This window comes from Megascapheus bottae, chromosome 25 (assembly GCF_031878675.1).
Source record: "Megascapheus bottae isolate mThoBot1 chromosome 25, mThoBot2.hap1, whole genome shotgun sequence".
Classification (NCBI taxonomy): domain Eukaryota; kingdom Metazoa; phylum Chordata; class Mammalia; order Rodentia; family Geomyidae; genus Megascapheus; species Megascapheus bottae.
Genome location: NC_143533.1, coordinates 6388630 through 6408045, shown reverse-complemented (window position 1 = coordinate 6408045; position 19416 = coordinate 6388630). Strand labels below are relative to the sequence as shown.

The following is a 19416-nucleotide window of genomic DNA, read 5'->3' as shown; positions in this document are numbered from 1 at the left end:
CGGAAACCAGGCAGCACAAACAAGAGAGGACACGCAGGGCCTGGACTCGTGTACTTCCTTCCATGGCCGGCCCCGCGATGTCACTTCCTCCCCCGAAGGTCGCGCCCGATGACACCACTTCCTCTCGCCAAGTCAGGCCACGATGGCGTCACTTCCTCTCACGAGGCCCTCTCCCCGTCCCTTTGCTTCACTTTGTCCCCCTAAGCCCACCATGAACTGGGCTGCCCAGATCATGGATGACAGCGGGGTCTGAGCGGATGGCGCCTCACTGGCCAGGGGGAACAAGTAGAGTGTAGGGGCCGGAAGCAGTGTCTTCCGCTGGTGCTCCGGGTGTCTCGTGCATCCTCTGTGTCTCGTGGCCCCGCTCCCCGTCCTCCCCCTCTGGGGTCCCCATGGGCCACTGCCCAGCCTCAAGATGGAGCCATCCGTCTAAAGAAGACTGTTGGCCGTAGATAACCTCATGGCACGAAGCAGGCAGTGGTACAGAAGAGGACAGTGGTGGCGTACACCGGGTTCTCTGGCTCACTCTTAGTGGAGGCACCACCAAAGATGGCTTCTTCTAGAGACCATAGCTGAGCCAAATGGAGACAGTGTACTACCCACCCTAGAGGAGGGCGGCTTTTAAATTCACCTGCTGTGGATCAGCGTCAGCTCACTTTCTCTCGAAGGGCCGGGGGGTCTCCCAGGCAATAAGTATTCAGCCACTGCCTCCTTGGAAGTACCCCTAAACATGGGTGAACAGGTGTGGCTATGTTTCGATAAAACTATTCACAAAAACAAATGGTCGTCCAGATTTGGCCTGTCAGCTGCTGTCAGCCACTTTTGGAGCTAGCAGAACTCCACCAGTCACCTTGAGGATAGGAATTATTAAGGGCTCAATTCTGCCAGGAAGAAAGGAAGGAAGGAACGAGAAAACTCTGAATGCTCGTGGCTCATGCCTGTAATCATACCCATAGGGGAGGTGAAGAATGGGACAGTCGCAGTCCCAGGCTAGTGTAATTAGAGACCCCATAGCTCGATGCAGTAGTGTGCGCCTGTCATCCTAGCTAAGTGGGGAGTGAAACAGGTGGATCGTGATCCAGGCAGCACTGTACTTACATGTGAAACCCTACTCCAAAATATAAGAAAAGCAAAAATGGCTGAAGGCCTAGTTCAAGAGGTAGAGCATTGGCGTTACAATACAAGATCCTGAGTTCAAACCCTAGTACTGAACAATTATGTAATTAAATAATAATAATAATAATCTTCACAGGGATGTGACCCCTGACAAGCATGGCAGTTTATATTCTCTGTGATTTCCCTATGAGAATCTGCACTGCTCCTTTAGACTAAAGCCTTAGGGATGAGTGCTAGGCAGAAAGAAGCAGTGTGTTCTAGAAGCTATTCAGAAGCTCTGACCCAGGCTCTAAATGACCAGGACTCTTTATCTTGGGTAGCTGAATGAGAGTGTAGTCCTCTTACCTGACTGTTCTGAAAAGCTTAAACTCTAGCCCAAGAGTGTGGCGGGTTTGGTGTTTGCCCTCCTCCTGAGACATGCAGTCGATGCTTCTGCACAGGCTGCATGTGGGGGTGGGGGAAGCCAAAACACCTTTGATACACAGAGGCTCCGTGCAGTTTCTCTTATGGGTGCAGATACTTGAGCATGTCCTAAAAGCAATGGGGTGTGCTTGATATCCTGCCAATATTTTCTCCTTTTGTAACTTTATTATGCCATTTCCAGCCCTCCCATAAGCCACCACTGCACTGCCTGCTGGAATGTCAGGGGGAAGCTGGGGGAATCTGTTGGCCACCCAGTAGCAGAGATGTAGTCCAGAGACACGGAGAACCATAGCTGTCTGCTCCTTGAATGTTTGTGAAAGCCTAAGTTTCTGGTAGAAACATCTCATGTGTCCTGATGGGGGAACCGAGGTCCAAAGAGGAAAGAATCTAAGGCACTTAGCAAAGGGAAATTTGGGTTCAGACACCACAACCCATGGATCCAGTCTTTTTGTTGGTGGTGATACTGAGATTTTCAACCCAAGGCCTTGAGTTTCCCTATTTTTAGTTTGATCTTTCAGATCAAATCTCACTGACTTTGCCCAGGATTTTTTTTTTTCTGTCTCAAGCCATGATTTCATGATTCTCCTGCCTCTACTTCCCTTGTAGCTGGAATGATAGTTACACCACCACACTCACCTTCCTTTCTTAGCATGATGGCCCGGTGACATTTCTTCTCTCTGTTTCTTTCTGGTTTTCTGCAGGATGGATTCTTGTCTCACCGGCCTAAGGAGAAAGTACGGACAGACAGCAACAATGAAAACTCAGTCCCTAAGGACTTCGAGAACATAGACCACAGCAACTTTGCACCTAGGACTCAAAAGCAGAAGCACCAACCTGAGTCGGCAAAGAGACCCCCTGGCCGGCAGAGGGAGAGACTGCGGAGGAAGCCGGAGCTTCAGGACAAAGGGCAGGGTCATTCAGTTCCAGGAAAAGGCTCCAAGGAGGTGCTACCTCCTGGCCAGAGAGCCACAACTAACAGCAGCCAGGCCAAGGATGTACCCAAACAGACCCATGCCAGGAAAAGTGGTGGTTCCTCCCCCGAGGCCAAATATGACCAGCCACCCAAGTGCGACATCTCGGGCAAAGAGGCCATCTCCGCTCTGTCTCGCGCCAAGTCCAAGCACTGCCGCCAGGAGATAGCCGAGACCTACTGCCGCCACAAGCTGGGACAGCTGATGCCGGAGAAGGTGACCCGCTTGTGTCCCCTGGAGGGTGAGTGCTAGCCCCTGCCCCGGCCCCTGAACCTTCTGACCACTGCCCCTGCCCCATTTGTGGTCCTGCTCAGAGAATTCCTGGGTGGACTGCAGTGAAATGGTCTTCCTCCACCTTTGGCTTTACGGCTGAGGACAGAATAGCGGTGGGTTAGCCTGGAGTGAAGGCTGCAGGCAGTGAGTGGCTGGGTGGCGAGGGCCCGGGTTCTCCACTAGAGCTGAGAACCTGTGTACTCGCCACCCTCCCTCTCCTCCCTCCCTCCCTTCCCTTTCTCTCTTCCTTCCTTTATTTCCTTTCCCCTCCCTCCCTCTTTTTCTCCTTATTTGCTTCCGTATTCCCCTCTTTCCTTCCTGCTTATGCCACACACTGCCTAGCTGACCTCTCCCCACGTGATGATATGGGGCGTGTTCGTTGTAGTGGGGAGGGGCCTCACCAGGAAGCTGGACTGCCTGGGCTCAAATCGCTCTTGCGTGTCCTGTGGCACTTTGGGGGTGTTACTCCACCCCTCTGTGGCTTGGTGTCTCCATGTGTGCCATAAACGCGATCGCACACACCTCACATGAAGACCAAGCACTCACCTTACCCCTGCTCACGAGAGCAGGCAGCCTAGAGATACACACCTGCCTCCCCCCCTGCAAAAAAATAAGTCATATAAATATCACCCATGCGCCAGAAGTTCCCACATCTCCGGCCTGGCTCTGCGATGGGAGTTTTCCCAGGGTACCTCAAGATGCAGGCTCTGTGGCATGGTAGCGCGCCCTCCGGGGACCTCTGAACTGGTTCACACGATTGGCATTTGAGCCATGGCACACTCGGCCCCAATACGGCATTAATTTCCTGCACCACAGCCTCCTCCTTTTGCAGGAAATTTACTGTGAATAGACTAATTGCAAAATAACCCTAATTGGGTAGTTATCAATGAGCAACTTCCCACGGAACAAAACGGCTTACAATTAATAGCATTTAAGCCATAAAGTATTCTTCTACAGAAAGCTAAGATGTAATTACACCCCATAGGGAAAGTCTGCTCCTTTCTGGGAACCGTGACACCCACCCGGGATTCCCTCTGCCGAGGAGGGATTTGAGCTTCCGCCCAGTGGGCATTTTATTTGCTGGGAAGAGCGGAAAGGGAGACAGGCCAGGAGAACGTGTGTCGGGGATGAGGATGCAGACGCACGCCCTGTGCCAGTCTGCCCCTTCACTCAGCTCCAGAATTTGAATCCTTTGAAGGAGACACCTCCCCTCAGGGATGAAAGTCTGGATTCTCCATGTTGACTTTTATGAAGAGCTCAACACTTGCTGGCCCAGATGCCCCTGTCCTTCCAGGGAGTCTATGTTCACACTGCAGCACAAGTTGTCATCACGCATGTGTGCACGTGCGCGCGCACACACACACACACACACACACACACACACACACACACACACACGCACACACACAGCCCTTGGGCCTCCCTTCCCTTCCACAGTCCCAGGGCCTCCCGTGGCCTGTGGTCCCCTCCACGACCCTCCTCGTGCTTCTGCTCTGTGCTTTAGGGTACACATCCATATTGGACAGAAGGCCAAGGACAGCCAGAAGCAGAAAAGGGGATTTCTGTTCATAGATCTCAGGCCTCTGCAGAAGGAATCCTGGTTCTGCCTTTCCCACCTTTGAGACCCCAACCCCCCTCCCCTTCCGCCTCCTCCTCTCACCCTCTCCCTGCACAGCCACCCGCTGGACTGTTATGCACTGGGGTGGCAGAGAACGGGCCTTGTGGGTCCCACAGAGTAGTCGTGGTCTGGGTGAGGGGCAGTGTGGAGAGCAGTGGGCTTGCCAGGATGGGCAGGCCCTGTCACCTGGGGTCCCGCTGTTGTGCCCTCTGTACATGGCCACGACAGCGTCTGGCACCTCCTTCTGCAGTCTCTCTTTGATGTCACTGCCTTCCTTGGCCACATCTCTGACCAGATCTCAGCCTTCAGGGCGATGCCTCGAGGAAGCCTTTCAGGATCACTTACACGAGCGAGGCCCACCCTCTGCTCCATCGCAGGTGTGCTCTGGGCCGGCTGCCAGGCGATGCCCCTCCTCAGCCTCGTCACGTGTGCCACCTCAGAGTGCCAGGGAACTCCCATGTCCCCTTGCCCAAGAGTCTCCCAAAATTGTGCATTTGTGCTCCACCACTCAGCTAACCACAGAGCTGGGTGCTCTACCACAGGTCTAGGTACTCCACCACTGAGCTAGGTGCTTCACCACTAAGCTAGGTGCTCAGTCACAGAGCTACATGCTTCACCATTGAGTTGCTTCACTACAGAGCTAGGTGCTCAGCCGTGAGCTCTTTAGCCTGCATTAGCCACAGAATTTGGCCTCAGGAACCTGGGTGGCCTTATCCCCTGTGTGCAGCAGAGACCTGGCTAGGCAGGCAGGGCGTGGGGTGCTGGAAGGGGCCAGTCCTACCCAGGGCTGGTCTCAGAAGTTGAGCCATTGCCTAGGGCCACCGGTGCTTTCTCCCTGCCTGTCTCATCACCATGGGATATTTGTGTTCATGTAAAAATGATAAAGCAATAATTTTTCATTGTATCCTTCAGTCACCCATGAGAGATTGGATTTAGGTCACAATTTATTACTCCGTGGAATTGAATCCAATTTTTAACACCATGTCAGCCATTCCGGTATTAGAGGCCTTTAATGGCTATGAAATTTATACAATGATAAAGTAATTTAAAACATATGTAGGAAGAGCATCAAGCAAATTGATGTGTATAGAAACCCAGGGTAAAAAAAAAAATGAATAGGAGATAAACACAGAAAATGGGGATTGATTAGAGGAGGGTTAAAGCAGTGCTCCCGTTGATAAACTCTTAATGGCAAAATTAGTAAACTAATTTATGCCTTGCAACTTTGAGAAGGTTTTATATAGCCCTAAATCAAGATTGAGGTTCAGCCACAAAGCACAAATTAATGGCTCACTTCAGAGTGTGGCTTGCTTCAGCTGAATAACAGAGAGGCCGAGAGTCCAAGGCCAGGGTGCAGAAGAAAAGGAGTGGGAGAGATAGGTAGATCCTTCTTTTAACTTTTAAAACATGCTCAAGGGGCCGGGAGTTTGGCCTAGTGGTAGAGTGCTTGCCTAGCATGCACAAAGACCCGGGTTCAATTCCTCAGTACCACATACATAGAAAAAAGCCAGAAGTGGTGCTGTGCCTCAAGTGATAGAGCTCTATCCTTGAGAAAACCAAAGGACAGTGCTCATGCCCTGAGCTCAAGCCCAGGACCAACAAAAACAAACAAAAATCTAACATGCTCAACTATCACAGAAGGCAGCATTGCTCTAGTTTTCTTTAATTGTAGTTATATGACAAAACTGTGTCAGCCAGACCCAGTGGTGCACATCTGTAATCTCAGCTACTTGAGAAGGAGGGATTGGAAGAATCCCAGTTAGAGATCTCAACAGGCAAGCCAGGAATGGTGGTGCACATCTATGATCTCATTTACACAGGAGGCAGAAGTAAGAGGATGTAAGAGGATGGTGGTCTGGAGTGAGTCCCACGCCAAAATGTGAGGTCCTACTTGAAAAAGCAATCAAACCACAAGAACTAGGAGTGTGGACCAAGTGGTAGAGAATTCTGCCTAGCAAATCCAAGGCCCCGAGTTCAATCCCTCATATGGAAAAATAATTTTAAATCATTGCATTGCACCATATAGGTGTGAACAGTTAGAACTGGTTAATCAAAAATTAGAAAAGTAAAAGCTCACCTGGACCCAGTATGAGACGGGACCACTAAATGTGCAGTCTTTGCTGTCTTTTGGATTTTCCTTAACCCAGTGTGTAGAGAAACAGGGTGGCTTTGTTATAGTTGTCATAAGTCATAGGAAACTGGCACACACACAGAGTCTGGACTGCAAAGGCCAGTTCACCTGGTTATCTACCCCCACCCTAGAATTCAATACCGTGGACACAGGGGCACACTGTTCAGTGCGTGGAGCGCTGTCCAGGAATTACACTGTAATTTAGAAGGCGATGCCGGGAGGACTATGGTTGCTTCATAATGCATTTGTAAAGCAATAAAAACTCGGATGGATCCATGGAAAACCCTCTGGAGTTCCTAGAGTTGGGGCGGAGTGCCAGTCCTCTGCCATCTACCAAAGGGCCTATCCCTGTCCTCCTCCCATGTCCTGCCCCACCCTCCTGGGAGCTCATGTTAAACAGCCAGTTCTTGGGCTGGGAATGTGGCTTAGTGGTAGAGTGCTTGCCTAGCATGCATGAAGCCCTGGGTTCAATTCCTCAGTGCCACATATACAGAAAAAGTCAGAAGTGGTGCTGTGGCTCAAGTGGTAGAGTGCTAACTTTGAACAAAAGAAGCTCAGGGACAGAGTCCAGGCCCTGAGTTCAAGCCCCAGGATTGACAAAAATAAATGAATAAAATAAACAGTCACTTCTTGGTTCTCATGTTTCGTCCAGCATGGAGACTCAGCCCTGAGTCAAACTATCTTTCACTCTTTCACCAGTGCCCTTCTCCCATGCACATGGACACACACACACACACACACACACACACACGCAGTATAGTGCTTGCTTGCCTAGTCCAGCTTCTCACACCTCCCTCTGCTGTGGTAGTTTTCTTAGGGTCTTCAGTGAACTCTGGCCCATGAGCCTCCTTGGCGCTGCTGGGGGTCCTTTAGGGTTCCTTGTAGTTAGCTCCTCCTCCAGGCCCCCTCCCACCCCACCCCTCCCTGCCCCATGGCTTGCTGAGCCAGCTCCCTCCCCTTGCCAATCCCTTTCTCCCGACAGAGCAAGCAAAGCCTTTCCCATGCACTCTGTCCCTGTCCAGGCCCGTTCTCATGCCTGCCCTGCCAAGCTCCTGCTGTTCCTCTGATCTGGCTCAAATTCAGAATGCCTCTGCTTTTCTCCTGAAGCGTTGCTCCCACTTGGTAACCGGTGTGCAGTAGAGCAGTCATCAGTTCAGCATCTTACACCAAAGCTACACTCAGCCACTCAGGAAGGCAGATCCCGTCTTCTTCTTCTAAAGGCTTAGCCCATCCAGAACAAAGCAAACACCTGGAAGATGGGTGGGTTGGTGGATGGGTGGATGCATGGACAGAGAGATGGACAGGTGGATGATGGGAGAATGGACAGATAGGAGAATGGATGGGAGAACGGATGGAAGGGGGATGAATGGATCCATGGATAGGTAAATAGATGTAAAGATTAGAGAGAGATGTTCACTCTGTGGAACCTCCAGGCAGGCGTGGTAGAGCATCAAACCTATATAGGAGATTCTGCTTCGAGGCTACCCTGGGTCTCACAAATAGACTAGAGCAAAAAGGGCGAGGCCGGGGGGGGGGGGTGCTGTGCCCAGATACAGCCTGCACACTGATGGGTGGATCAGCCCAACACCTGCCTGATACAAGTGGACAACTGAACACCTGACCTCCAACCCAGAGCCCGGCTTAGAAAGAAGGACCAAGGCTTCATCCTCTGCTGTCTATGACTGGCTGGGGATTCAGGGTGGCCTGAGCTGGCTGTGACGCCAGAGGGACCCAGCAAAGCCCCTGGGTCTCACAGAACACAGGATCGGACCCCATGGATCCGGGCACTGGTGAGGAATTCCGAACGCTGCCGTCCCTCGCTTCTAATTACTGCTCTGCGTCTGGCAGGAAGGAAGAGACCTTTGGCAGGGGCGCACTTTGCAGCTAATCTGCAACTCAGCTCTGCTGGCTTTAATTACATGTGTGCTTCCTGGAGCCACGAGACAGGTTCTGGAAAACTGATTCACTGCCTGGCAGGACAAAGAGCATTGATCTTCCATCTCAGATGCTTCTGGTGACTTCAACCTTGACCCATGGCTGTGACAGGGAGCAGGAGGGGAGGGCAGGAGTTCCCACAAAGGAGACCAGTGGGAGAAGTGAGAAAAGTCCACTTGAAAAAAAAAATAACCAAGAGATGGCAATTTCTCTGATAAGTCTTTGAAATTCTTCCCTGTCAGAGAATGGGGGGGGGGGAAGATACCGAAAAGCACAGGTCCGACTCCTAAAGATGAAGATGATGATGGTGATGGTGATGATGATGACAGTGATGACGATGATGATGATGGTGACGATGATGACGTCATCCGTGGGGATTGTTGGCATCCCACTACTGCCACCTTATGAACATTCATGTTTCAGGTTCAAACCCTGTCATTACACACCCTTGGATCCTGAACCTTCTGTATTCCAAACAGTATCCATCCGACATTCATTTTTCTCCATCTTATTTTTACCTGGAATAGCCATTTGAATGCTGCTGATTCATTAGCCAGGTGACTCCTGACCTATAATTGTATCTCCTTGGGAGGCTAAGAAAGGGAGGCCTATAGTTTGCAGCCAGCCTACAGTTAAAAAGTTCAGGAGGGGGCAGGGGTTTGGCCTAGTGGTAGACTGCTTGCCTAGCATGCATGAAGACCCAGGTTCAATTCCTCGGTACCATATACATAGAAGAAAGCCGGAAATGGTGCTGAGGCTCAAGTGGTAGAGCTCTAGCCTTGAGAAAGTCCAAGGACAGTGCTCAGGCCCTGAGCTCAAGCCCAAGACTGGCAAAAAAAAAAAAACAGTTCAGGAGACCTTTTCTGGGCATGGTGGTAAATGCTTCTCATTCTAGCTTCCTAGAGGGCAGGCCAAGACAGGCAGAAAAATTCACAGGGTTCTGCCACCATAAAAGGAAACTCAAGATGACATGTGCCTGGCATCCCAGCATGGATGAGAGACTTACAGAGGCAGATCGTGGCTCAGGGGCCACACTCTCATCCTGGCATACCTGGATGACAACAGAAACTCTAGCTCAAACATAACCAGCAATATACAAGAATAGAAGCACAGTTCCTCAGTATAGTAACCCCCTAGCCAGCGTGAGGCTCTGAGCTCAAACCCTAAGTACTACCAAAAATATTTCTAAACACTGTGGATGCCCACGTCTGACCTCTTCCAAGACTTTCAAAATCCTGCATGTCATTGCTTAGTAGACAGCATGGGATGGATCAACCCCCCGCCCCGCAAAGATGTTGAAGGCCTGGTTCTCAGTGTGTCAATGTGGTGCTATCTGGGAGTAAGGTTTCGGCAGAGGATGGTGTGAACATGAGTGTTAATACAATGTGGATATGTCTTTGTATACAAGAGAAATTTGGACCAAGAACTCTCAATCCAAATGCCTACAGGGAGGAAGTCATGAGAACTTGAAGGCAGGCTCTGTGATGGACAACTCCAGTTTCTGCAACAACAAGGGGAGTCAGCTAATCTCCTCCCCTTCTGGACAGGTCAGGCTATGCCCACCTCCCCTGATCTTCACCAGGGCCCTGAGGCTCCAAGCCTGCGCACTGGCAGGCTCATTGAGATGTCCAGATTTCCAGCCTCCCCAGCAGCTTTGCCCACAGCAGTGCAGGTACCCAGGGGAGTCACCTCAGCGGTCCCCAACCCCGAGCACTGGTCTTGGCCAGGCCTTCCCTGTTTGGGACATGACCTGCCTGGCCCCTGCCGGCCTCTGACCGTGGTGGACAGGATATACGGAGACCCTTCCAGCACCTGGGGGACAAGATTCGGGGTTGCAGCAGGAAGAGCACCGGAGCCGTACCATCCACTTCCTTTTTAAATCACCAGTGCTTTATGGCTTGGTCAAATCAAATACAACCTTCAGCAAAAACGAAGGAGACTGGCGCAAGTGGCTTGAAATATCCTCGGGGGCGGCAGCAACTGGGGTCTGGACTGGGACAAAATCTGGGTGCAGAAGCCGTAGTGTGTGGTGTCTCGTGAGTTGCAGCACAAGGCAGAACTTGCAAGCCTGGGAGCTGTGACGGAGAGATGCGCACTCCTGGAAAGAACTGCTAAGAAAGCATCTGTCATCACTCACCCCTTGGCCTCCCGCATTCATGATGTCTACAGTGACTCAGCACCAAAGTCTTCTCGCACACCAAGGAACATGGTGAGGCCCTGAGCAGCGGCCCTCCGAAGGCAGAGCTGACCACTGCGCATTTCCACCTGCGTGACCTAGGACACGTCACCTGGCCTATGGGAACACCGTTTGTAAACAGGGGCTGTGGTGCCTATCTTTTCAGGCTGGGTGGAAGAACTGGGGGGGAGGGAGGCTGGGAGAAAGACCTCCCTTGGCACTGTGCTTAGCATATAGTAGATCTACAAAAAACAAACAAAGTGAGCTGTGATGATGAAGGTGATTTAGGACCACAGGCTCCATAGCAGCTTGTCTGGTTTGTCTGAGGTCACCTTGAGAGCCATGTTTAATTCCAGACTTCTTCTCCCAAGCTGGATTGAAATCAGCTATGTCCTCTGCTAAAAAACAAAGTGCGCCAGATAAAACAGCAAGAGGGCCTTTGGATTCCTCCCTCCCTCCCTCCCTCCCTCCCTCCCTCCCTCCTTCCTTCTCTTCCCTCCTCCCTCCTTCCCTCCCGCCTGCCCGCCCACCCCCCTGCTCCAGGAAGTTTGCCTATTTTCTCATAATGAGAGATCATTACAATAACCAGAAGATAAATGGCACCGGATGAATGAAAATGTAGATCCAATGATCCTCTGTTACCTACTTGTGCTCAATTGTAGTTGAGGCATACATTGATGGATCTGCCAGCAAAGCATTATGGGCATATCCATTACAGTAGCATGCTCTGTAGCTTACTGCTGTAGAGCAACATGAACGCAGCCTTGGGGAGGGACCTTTTCTCTGTGGGCTAAGTAATCACACACCATGGACACTCAAGGAAAATGCTGGGGCTTGCCGTGCGGGCAGTAGAGTGGAGCCGTGGCTCAGGGGAGGAGGGGTGGTGCCAGTTACTGTCTTTTTGTTCACCTGTGGCTCCGTTCTGCATGAAGGGGACCCGAGGGCTGCCGTGAGAGCCAGGAGGAGCCGGGATGGTGGAGACATCGGGAAAATAATAAACCACTAGCTGGTTTTGTTCAAATGGTTTTTGTTTCTATAAACTCTGCCTCCCTCACCACCATCCCCATTGTGGATTTGATTGATTCCTCTTGTTTCTTATTTATCCACTGGGATTATTAATTCATTAGGCATTTATTCCTTATTTATAGGCAGGGGCAGGAAGTAGCCATGCAGAGGTTGGCATGTAGGGACTTTGAAGCCCACAGGTGGCGAGAGCCAAGGGCACAAGTGAGCAGTGGGAGAAAGGTTTCGTGGAGACTCCTGCTCACGAGCTCCAGGTTAGCAGTCCTTCCTTTCCTCATGTGTGAGATGTGGGCTCGCACCCTACTGCTGGAACAGGGGCCCAGGGACAGGAGTGCCACTCCCCGGATGGGTTTCCAGGGCAGGCCTGCTATTGAGCCCCTCTGCGTGGAAGGGCCATGCATGGTCATTAGTGACTTTGCTGAGCCCACAGGGAGCTAGAACTTGGTGAGAACAGGTGTCCTACCTCAAGTCGTGCCCACCCCCCACTACACGCGGCCAGCCCACCCAGGCGGAGCCAGGATGGGAAGCCAGTGAACATGTGCGGACCACCTGGCTCACGGCCCCGCCCCCCAGTCCAGGTGGGGTCTGAGCATCCACATAGCCTCCCCAGTGGAGGCCACCGTGGCCCACTAGCCCGGCTTTCCAGCTAAGTTCCAGATGACAGGCTCCAGCTCCTCAATTGCTATTCGTGTGTGTGTGTCCATCCTGAAGCTTGAACACATCCTTGAGCTTCTTTTGTGCCAGGCTAGCAAATTTGAAAAGTTGAACTGGTGGCTGGCAAGCCTGGAGATGGATGGCCTTGAACTCTGCTTTGAAGCAAGATTTGTGTGCCGACTGGCCTTGCTGCGTGGCCTGTGTGTGGCTGTCTGAGGCATCAGCTTCTCTGTGGCCTGCAGAGTCCCTAAGTCCCTGTCCCCAGTTCCCAGGTCCTCCCCTCTCTCCCCACACACTCTGAGTCCACACTCAGGACAAGTGGACTTGTGGCTTCCTTGAACTGGACAGGGATGCAGGGTCCCAGATACACTGCTTGTCCTTTTTTTCCTTTGGAGTTGGGAGAGACAGCTGGAGAGCTCTAGTATCTTGGTCAATACCTCATTCAGGGTCAACTTGTGTTTATGAAGGAGTCACCCTTTGCATGCCATGAGATGGGAAGGAGCCCGCAAGGGGCAGAGGAAGCACCCGGGCATGGGAGTCCTGCCAGCATGGGAGGAGGATGGTGGCATGGGAGAGGCAGAGGAGAACAGAAGGACTAGCACAGGGAAGGGCAGAGCACGAACCCAAAGGAGGAAGCCATCGGCGCGAGTGGCATGGGCTGAGTCAGTGCTGTTTGTGAGATCCCAGCCTGAGACCGCCCTTTGTGGGCCTAAGTCCCTAGAGCAGAGCTCACCCACATTGCAGATTCCTGGTGGTCTCACAGAGGCCACAGAGGCCAGTGTTCGTTCTGATTCGTGGCCTAACCACGGACACATGCAGCCACCCAGGCAAGCACCTGGGCTGGGAATTGCACAAGTAAGCTGGAGGGCAACCAATCCACATATGTGCGTGCTGGGAAGGACAGGCACATCTACTGCTGCTCCCCCTGTTGGACTGCAGGATGGTCTTGGGTCAACATTAGTGTATGTTGGTTTTTCCCACCTAGAATCGTGCACACAGCACCAGCCCTTCACAATCACACTCCTATGACTCTGAGCTCCGGCTCTAGCCCTGGCCAACTTTTTCAACCCCTCTGAATCACAATTTTCATATCCCTACAATGAATCTTATTCAACCCAGAGGGGAGGGAGTGTACTCAATAAATGTCAATCATCTAAAAGTGATGGGCATCTTTACTGTCCTGTAAGTTCCTGGCATCACCCAGATGCCACATACAGCACCCCCAGGTCAGGAGGAGCAGAGTGGATGCAAAGAAGGGAAGAGATGAGTCTCGTCCAATCAGAAGCCTCGGTGGTGAGGACATGGGGTTCTGAGTCATCCATTGGCTGTTAGAGACAGGAAGTTTCCTAAGCCACAGTTAGCCCCTCCCCTCATCCCCAGGCTTCATCACTGTCCTGCCGCTCATTGTGTATGCGCCAGCCAGTGTTGGAAGGTGACACCTTATTAAAACAAGGTTTGTCTGCTACCAGGCAAGTCACAATGAAGTCAGGAATTAAGATATAGCTCCCCACCTCGTCTAATTGGATTACAGGGATCATCAGAACGCTGGCTTGACTGTGAAATGTGTGGAGGATTATTCAGTGATGACTTTCGCCTGTCCTCCTCCACTGGGCCCGTCAGTCAGGAGCAGCTTTAGACCAGGAGAATCCCAGTGGATGGGGCAGCCTTTCTCACTTCCAGTTGGGTTTGCATGGAGCCCGGGGGAGGTGTAGACAGTTCATTGTCTCGTTGTGACAGCCACCATGTCTACACCCATGTCACCAGACTGGGGTCCTGATCTGAAGGCAAAGCAACCAGCTTGGGAAACCCACAGGCATCTTCTTAGGGTCCGCCAGAGAACCCACCATTTTTCATCTCTATAGTCTTCCATGCTTTCTCTCTTGATGAAAGACACCCCCATCCTTCATGTGGCTCACGCCAGATCCCCAGGGGTCTCTGTTTCTTCTGCTCTCAGTATTCACCCCAACCCTCCCCTGTACCCAGCTCCTGCCCGGCCGTCTTCCCTCCTCCCCACCAAACCCCTTCCTTCTCTCTTACAGTGATACCATTTCTCCTAACCCTTTCTCCTCCTGTCTCTATTTCTGCCCATCTTCAAAACAGAAACATGGCGTTCAGAAGGGGCTTAAAAGAAAAGTAAACCACCTCTTCCTACTTACATCTCCCCTGCTTCTGAAAACTCTTGTGCCACAAAACTTGTAAATATATTTCCACCTGCCTCTCAGCTACCTTCCTGGGCCCCAGCAGGCAGTGCCAATCAATCACCACATTATTTCCGGCTTAGCAAAGTGTGGGCTGAGCTTTACTGAGTTTGTTGGATTGGCAAGTCGTGGGACGTCTCAGAATTCTGGGTTCGATATCCTCTCCTTACCTCCACATCCCCCAACCTCTACCATAAAATTCACATCCTAGAAAATCCCAAAATGAGGGCATTTCCCCTCCAATCCCCCCATCACCCTGCTGCTGTTTTACCAAGGACGGCTTGGTTCTGACACGATTGGTTTACGTGTCTCCCATCCATGGGTGTTTCTAGCTCATTTGATGAAGAAAAGGAGAAAGCTTGGGCCTCTTCCATCCCCGGCACCGATTGCAGGTGCAGCTCCGCTAAGAGGAGGAGCTGCTTCAGTGAGTGAGGGCCGAGAGGTATATGAGTGACCGGGTCCCTCGCCTGAGCCAACACCCGTATCTCCTCCATCCTTCCGCACTTCACCTCTGCTGTGTGTGTGTGGCTTCCTCCCATTCCATGTGGGAGGAAACTGAGGCTCAGAGCAGGGCCCTCATCAGCACTGGGGTCTGCCTAATGACCCCCCTGGGACTTGCAGCCGTGTCTGGAGACTGTGGGGGGGGGGTGTGACCAGCCAAGGAGGAAACTTCTCTCTGCCCTCTGCATGGAGCCTGGAAGTCCTGCTAGACACCTCACAGGGCACAGCAGAGACATACCCAGACCGTGGTGCCCAGGGCATTGTGGTACCCCGGGTGACACACCTGCCCCTGAGCCTAGGCTTGCCCCCAGCTCCCCGTCCTGGTGAGCCCTTGAACCGGGAGTCAGAGGGAACTGCCCTCCCTTGGCTCATGCAGGGCTGGCTGCCCACAGAGGGGGCATACGGCCCACCCCACACTGTTCTGTGGGACTTCATCACTGTCACCGTCCTACAGATGGTCAGTCCCCATGAGAGCCACATCCCCCATGTGCCCTCACTAGGCCACCCTTAAACCCACTGCCTGAGACCCATCCCCAGCCACCGACACCAAGGCACTCAGTTTGAGGGGGGGGGGGGGCATGTTCTCAGGAACAAGGTAAATAAGCAATTTCGATACATCCTGAAAAATCATGATCTGCCTTCGCTCATGCCAAGTGGCAGTGACAGGATCACCGAAGCACCCCGTCGGTTTTCATCAAGAAAGTTTGAACTTTGGTCCTCACGTGCAACTTAGCTGCGATATTCCGTTATTTATTATTCATGGGGCATTGTAACCTAGCACAGTCTCCGAGTAATCTTTTTAAGCCTGCCAAAAGAACCGGTGTTAATTGCTTACACTGGAACATATTTGCTGTTGGAAATGTCACACCATAATTATATCCCATTTCGCTGTCTGACAAGTAATATACTAAAAGAAAATTGGGTTTCTTATTTTCTGCTGCCGCTTCTTGTGATGTGTAAAAAAAAAAAAAAAACACCATTCTCAGAACCCTTCAGGAAGCACGCAGGTGGCAAGTTTTCTGGACTTGTCACAAAGTTTGTCACAAAACTTTCTGAGCTGGCTGGTTGATGGGTGACACAAAGTAGAAAAGGGAAGGTATCTCAGGAAACTTTGGGAACTCTTGGCAGCCTCAAGGCTTTAACTTGGAGGGGCCCATGTTGGATTGAGGGCTTTCCTCTGACTATCTGGAAATCCAGCAAGAACTTTAAATAATTTGGTAGTGAACCCTGCAAGTTATCCTGCAAAAGCAGTAGAAGGAAAGTGGGGAATGACATAGCTCACAGAGCTACGGTTCAAGGACAGGAAATAGCTGATATTTAAGGAAATGGGGAGAATCTCAAGGACACAGAGAAGTAATCACTTTGGCAAAGCACATTATCTGCATACTACATTGGTAAATGTTTTATATGTAAATGTATGATACACAGTACATTATAGTGTATTTGTGAATCCATAGTGTATTTACAAAGATGTTTCATATATATATCATGCTTATAATATAGGTAAATAAATATGCCTATTATACCTATGTGTGCATGTGTGACAACACACACATATATGAATACATATGAATATATGTGTATGTATTAGTATATGAATATATTCATACATATATGTATATGCATACCTCTGTCTATAGTAACTCCTTCATGTCCTGGGAGGACCATTCCAGAATTACTGTGCATAGGGACATGCAGGGATACTCACGGCCCATATATAACACGGCACAGTATTTGCCTGCATCCTCCCGTTGAGGATTAAATCACAGGTTACCTAAAGCATCCCAATACCTCACAACACAACAAAATGCAGTGCGAAGAGTCACTATCCTGCATTGTTTAGGAGTGATACATTCAGGAGAGATGTGATTTGTACGTGGCTGGTTGAGTGTGGAGGAGAGGTCACGGCATGCGGGCACACGCACGCACGCACAGCACACTGTGTTCACAACACACTGTTCACAGCCTGCGAGCGCTAGGGACTGGTGGCCTGTGAGGCCAGGCAGGGCAAAACCCCAGGGCTCTTTCTGGGCTGGCTCTCTGGGTGGTCAGCTGAGCTTCTTTTTACTCACAGGTTGGTAGCCACACACGGCCCACCACCACCACCTATTTGGGTTGTGTAAGAACATGGCCACACCTGTTTAGAACTACCTCCCCCACCCCTTGCTCCCAGTGGGGGAGGAAGATGACAGGGAAACAGAGGAGGTGCACAGCACTGACACCTCCATGGCTCAGCCAGCTGCAAAGGCTGTTGGGAAGCAGGCTCTGATGCATGCCAAGGGAAAGGGCAGAGATGGGTTTGAGGGAGAGAGAGCCCCCCCCACTCTGCCTGCCCCGCTGCCCCAGTCAGGCCAAACCCAAGTCCCCCAGACCCCTCTGACCCTGTGGCTACCTAGGTTGCCGGGAGGGTCACCCTTCCCCGAGCCAGGAGGGGCTCCCACGGAGTGCTCACCTCTGTGAGCGAGGCTGTGCGCGACAGGGACAGGGGACACAGGGGAGGCAGGGTGAGTAATTTAGTTGTCAGAGGCTGACAGGATAGTCTTAGACTATGTTCTCTGTAATTCAAAGCTCGCAAGAGAGAGTGAGAGAGACAGATAGAGAGAGGCACTTAACAAATGCCAGCCTTTTCTCCCCATTGGCACAGCTGCCTCCAGGTGACCCGGGAGCTTTTGAGCAATCGTCTCCGCAGGCATCCATCAGCGCCTTGTCGCTCAGCATTGGCCTTCCTGGGGGGTGGCCCTGGGTGTGAGCAGCTGTCACGGCCCCCATGGAGGACCCTGGGACTCTGAATTCCTTTGTCAGCAGCACTGTGGCTCTGGGAGAGTGTTGCTGGGTTTGTATCGTAGCTTGGCGCAGTGGAGCCCACCACCTCGACACAAAAGCAGGAGTGGATTCCAGTAGATTCCATCTCCCAGGCCCCAGAGGGGCTAGGTTTGACAACCTGACATGTCTTGGGACCTCCCAGATCTTCTCGGGTCTAGGGGCATCCTTGTCCCACAATGAGATGCACTGGCTTTGAGTGCTGCCTTATGTTTCTGGTGCGTATGTTGTAAAATGACCTTCAGGGGTCCCTGTGTCCGCGCTGTGTGGCTCCCGGGCATCTTGTCAGAGTTGGCTGTGGCCTGGTCCCCTTCCAGGGACGCGAACATGCAGGGGCGCTGGTTGGTTCCTCTGGGTAAATGGTTAGGAGTGTCTGAACTTGCCAGGCCCTGCTGGACTCCTCTGCACTGGATGAGGAAGGGACTGCCGAGAGGCGGAGGAACTGAAGTGGAAGCCGTTGGGTCCCCAGGTCACCTCCTCAGGGACAGTCTCCCGGGGAACAGGAGCGAGAAATGAGTGTGTGCAGTGTTGAGCACAGCTGCTTTGGGGGGCCATGTGTTACCCCAGCAGAGCCTGGCGTGGCCCCGACTCACAGGAGCCATCTGAGCCACGTTCCTCACCCACTGAGGACAGATGGAGGGGTGACTCTGGAACCCAACTTCACGTGGGTTCAAAACCCCCAGCTTCACCATCAGCTGTGTGAACTTGGTTGTGATACTCAACACCTCTGTCTCCATCTTTCCTCCTCATAAAATTGGGATAAGGGAGGACCCGGGTGGGTGTTTGCAGGAGAATTAAACAGAAAAACTATAATCAACCAGCCATACCTAACCCAGTGTATCTAATGATACCAGCTTGCATCCATACCACATTGCCAGGCTGGACATGAGTTACTGGAGTCTTGTTTCTCCCCAATCAGCCTACATCCCATACCTTAATTGGTCAATGGCCTAGGTCCTGGTGACACTGGAAAGGAGAAAGGCAGATGGGCCAGAGAGAGGACCCACTAGACAGTCAGGAAGAATACGCCCCAGAAATGCGATGGCAGATCCAGAATGTCTGCATTATCCAATATGCAGAAAACATATTCCACAATTACTCCACACCCAGCACAACAGCAGACAGAAAGACAAAGGCACGCCAAGCTTGTCATATCTTTTCATAGGCCTCCACGTCTTGTATCGTCTTTCAAGACACGAAATCCACAAGCCAAGACAGGTTTCCAGCCCCCAGCTTATGGGACTCTGGGAGAGTTTCAAATGTCTACGGACTCTGGCCTGAGTCTGCCAACTTGTTCAAATTGTCTCCAGCCTGAGCCACCCACAACTCCTTTGAAGCTTGTCATATCAAAAATACTGAGGTGGCCAGACCCGCGTGACAGCTTGCTCAACTTTTGCTTGTGCTTGTAATTTTTTTAAATGGCAGTTTTCAACAAATTCTACCCACTGATGCATTGTTTAACCAAATGTCATTTCACTGCCTTTCTCATTTAAGTATCGTCTGTTAGTTTTACACATTGGTACACCAACGAAGTTAACATTACCCACATGTTTCCTTTTGGAGCTGGCTACGTTTTA

The 19416-nt window shown here is 51.5% G+C and overlaps 1 protein-coding gene across 1 annotated transcript in view; it reads left to right on the top strand.

The window, feature by feature from the left end:
- The window catches only part of Xylt1 (xylosyltransferase 1), a 134245-nt gene that overhangs the window by 73089 nt on the left and 41740 nt on the right, over window positions 1-19416 (top strand). Inside the window, exon 3 of the mRNA XM_090358114.1 lies at window positions 2241-2751. Within this exon, the coding sequence (XP_090214240.1) occupies window positions 2241-2751 (511 nt within the window). The remainder of the gene's footprint in view (window positions 1-2240; window positions 2752-19416) is intronic.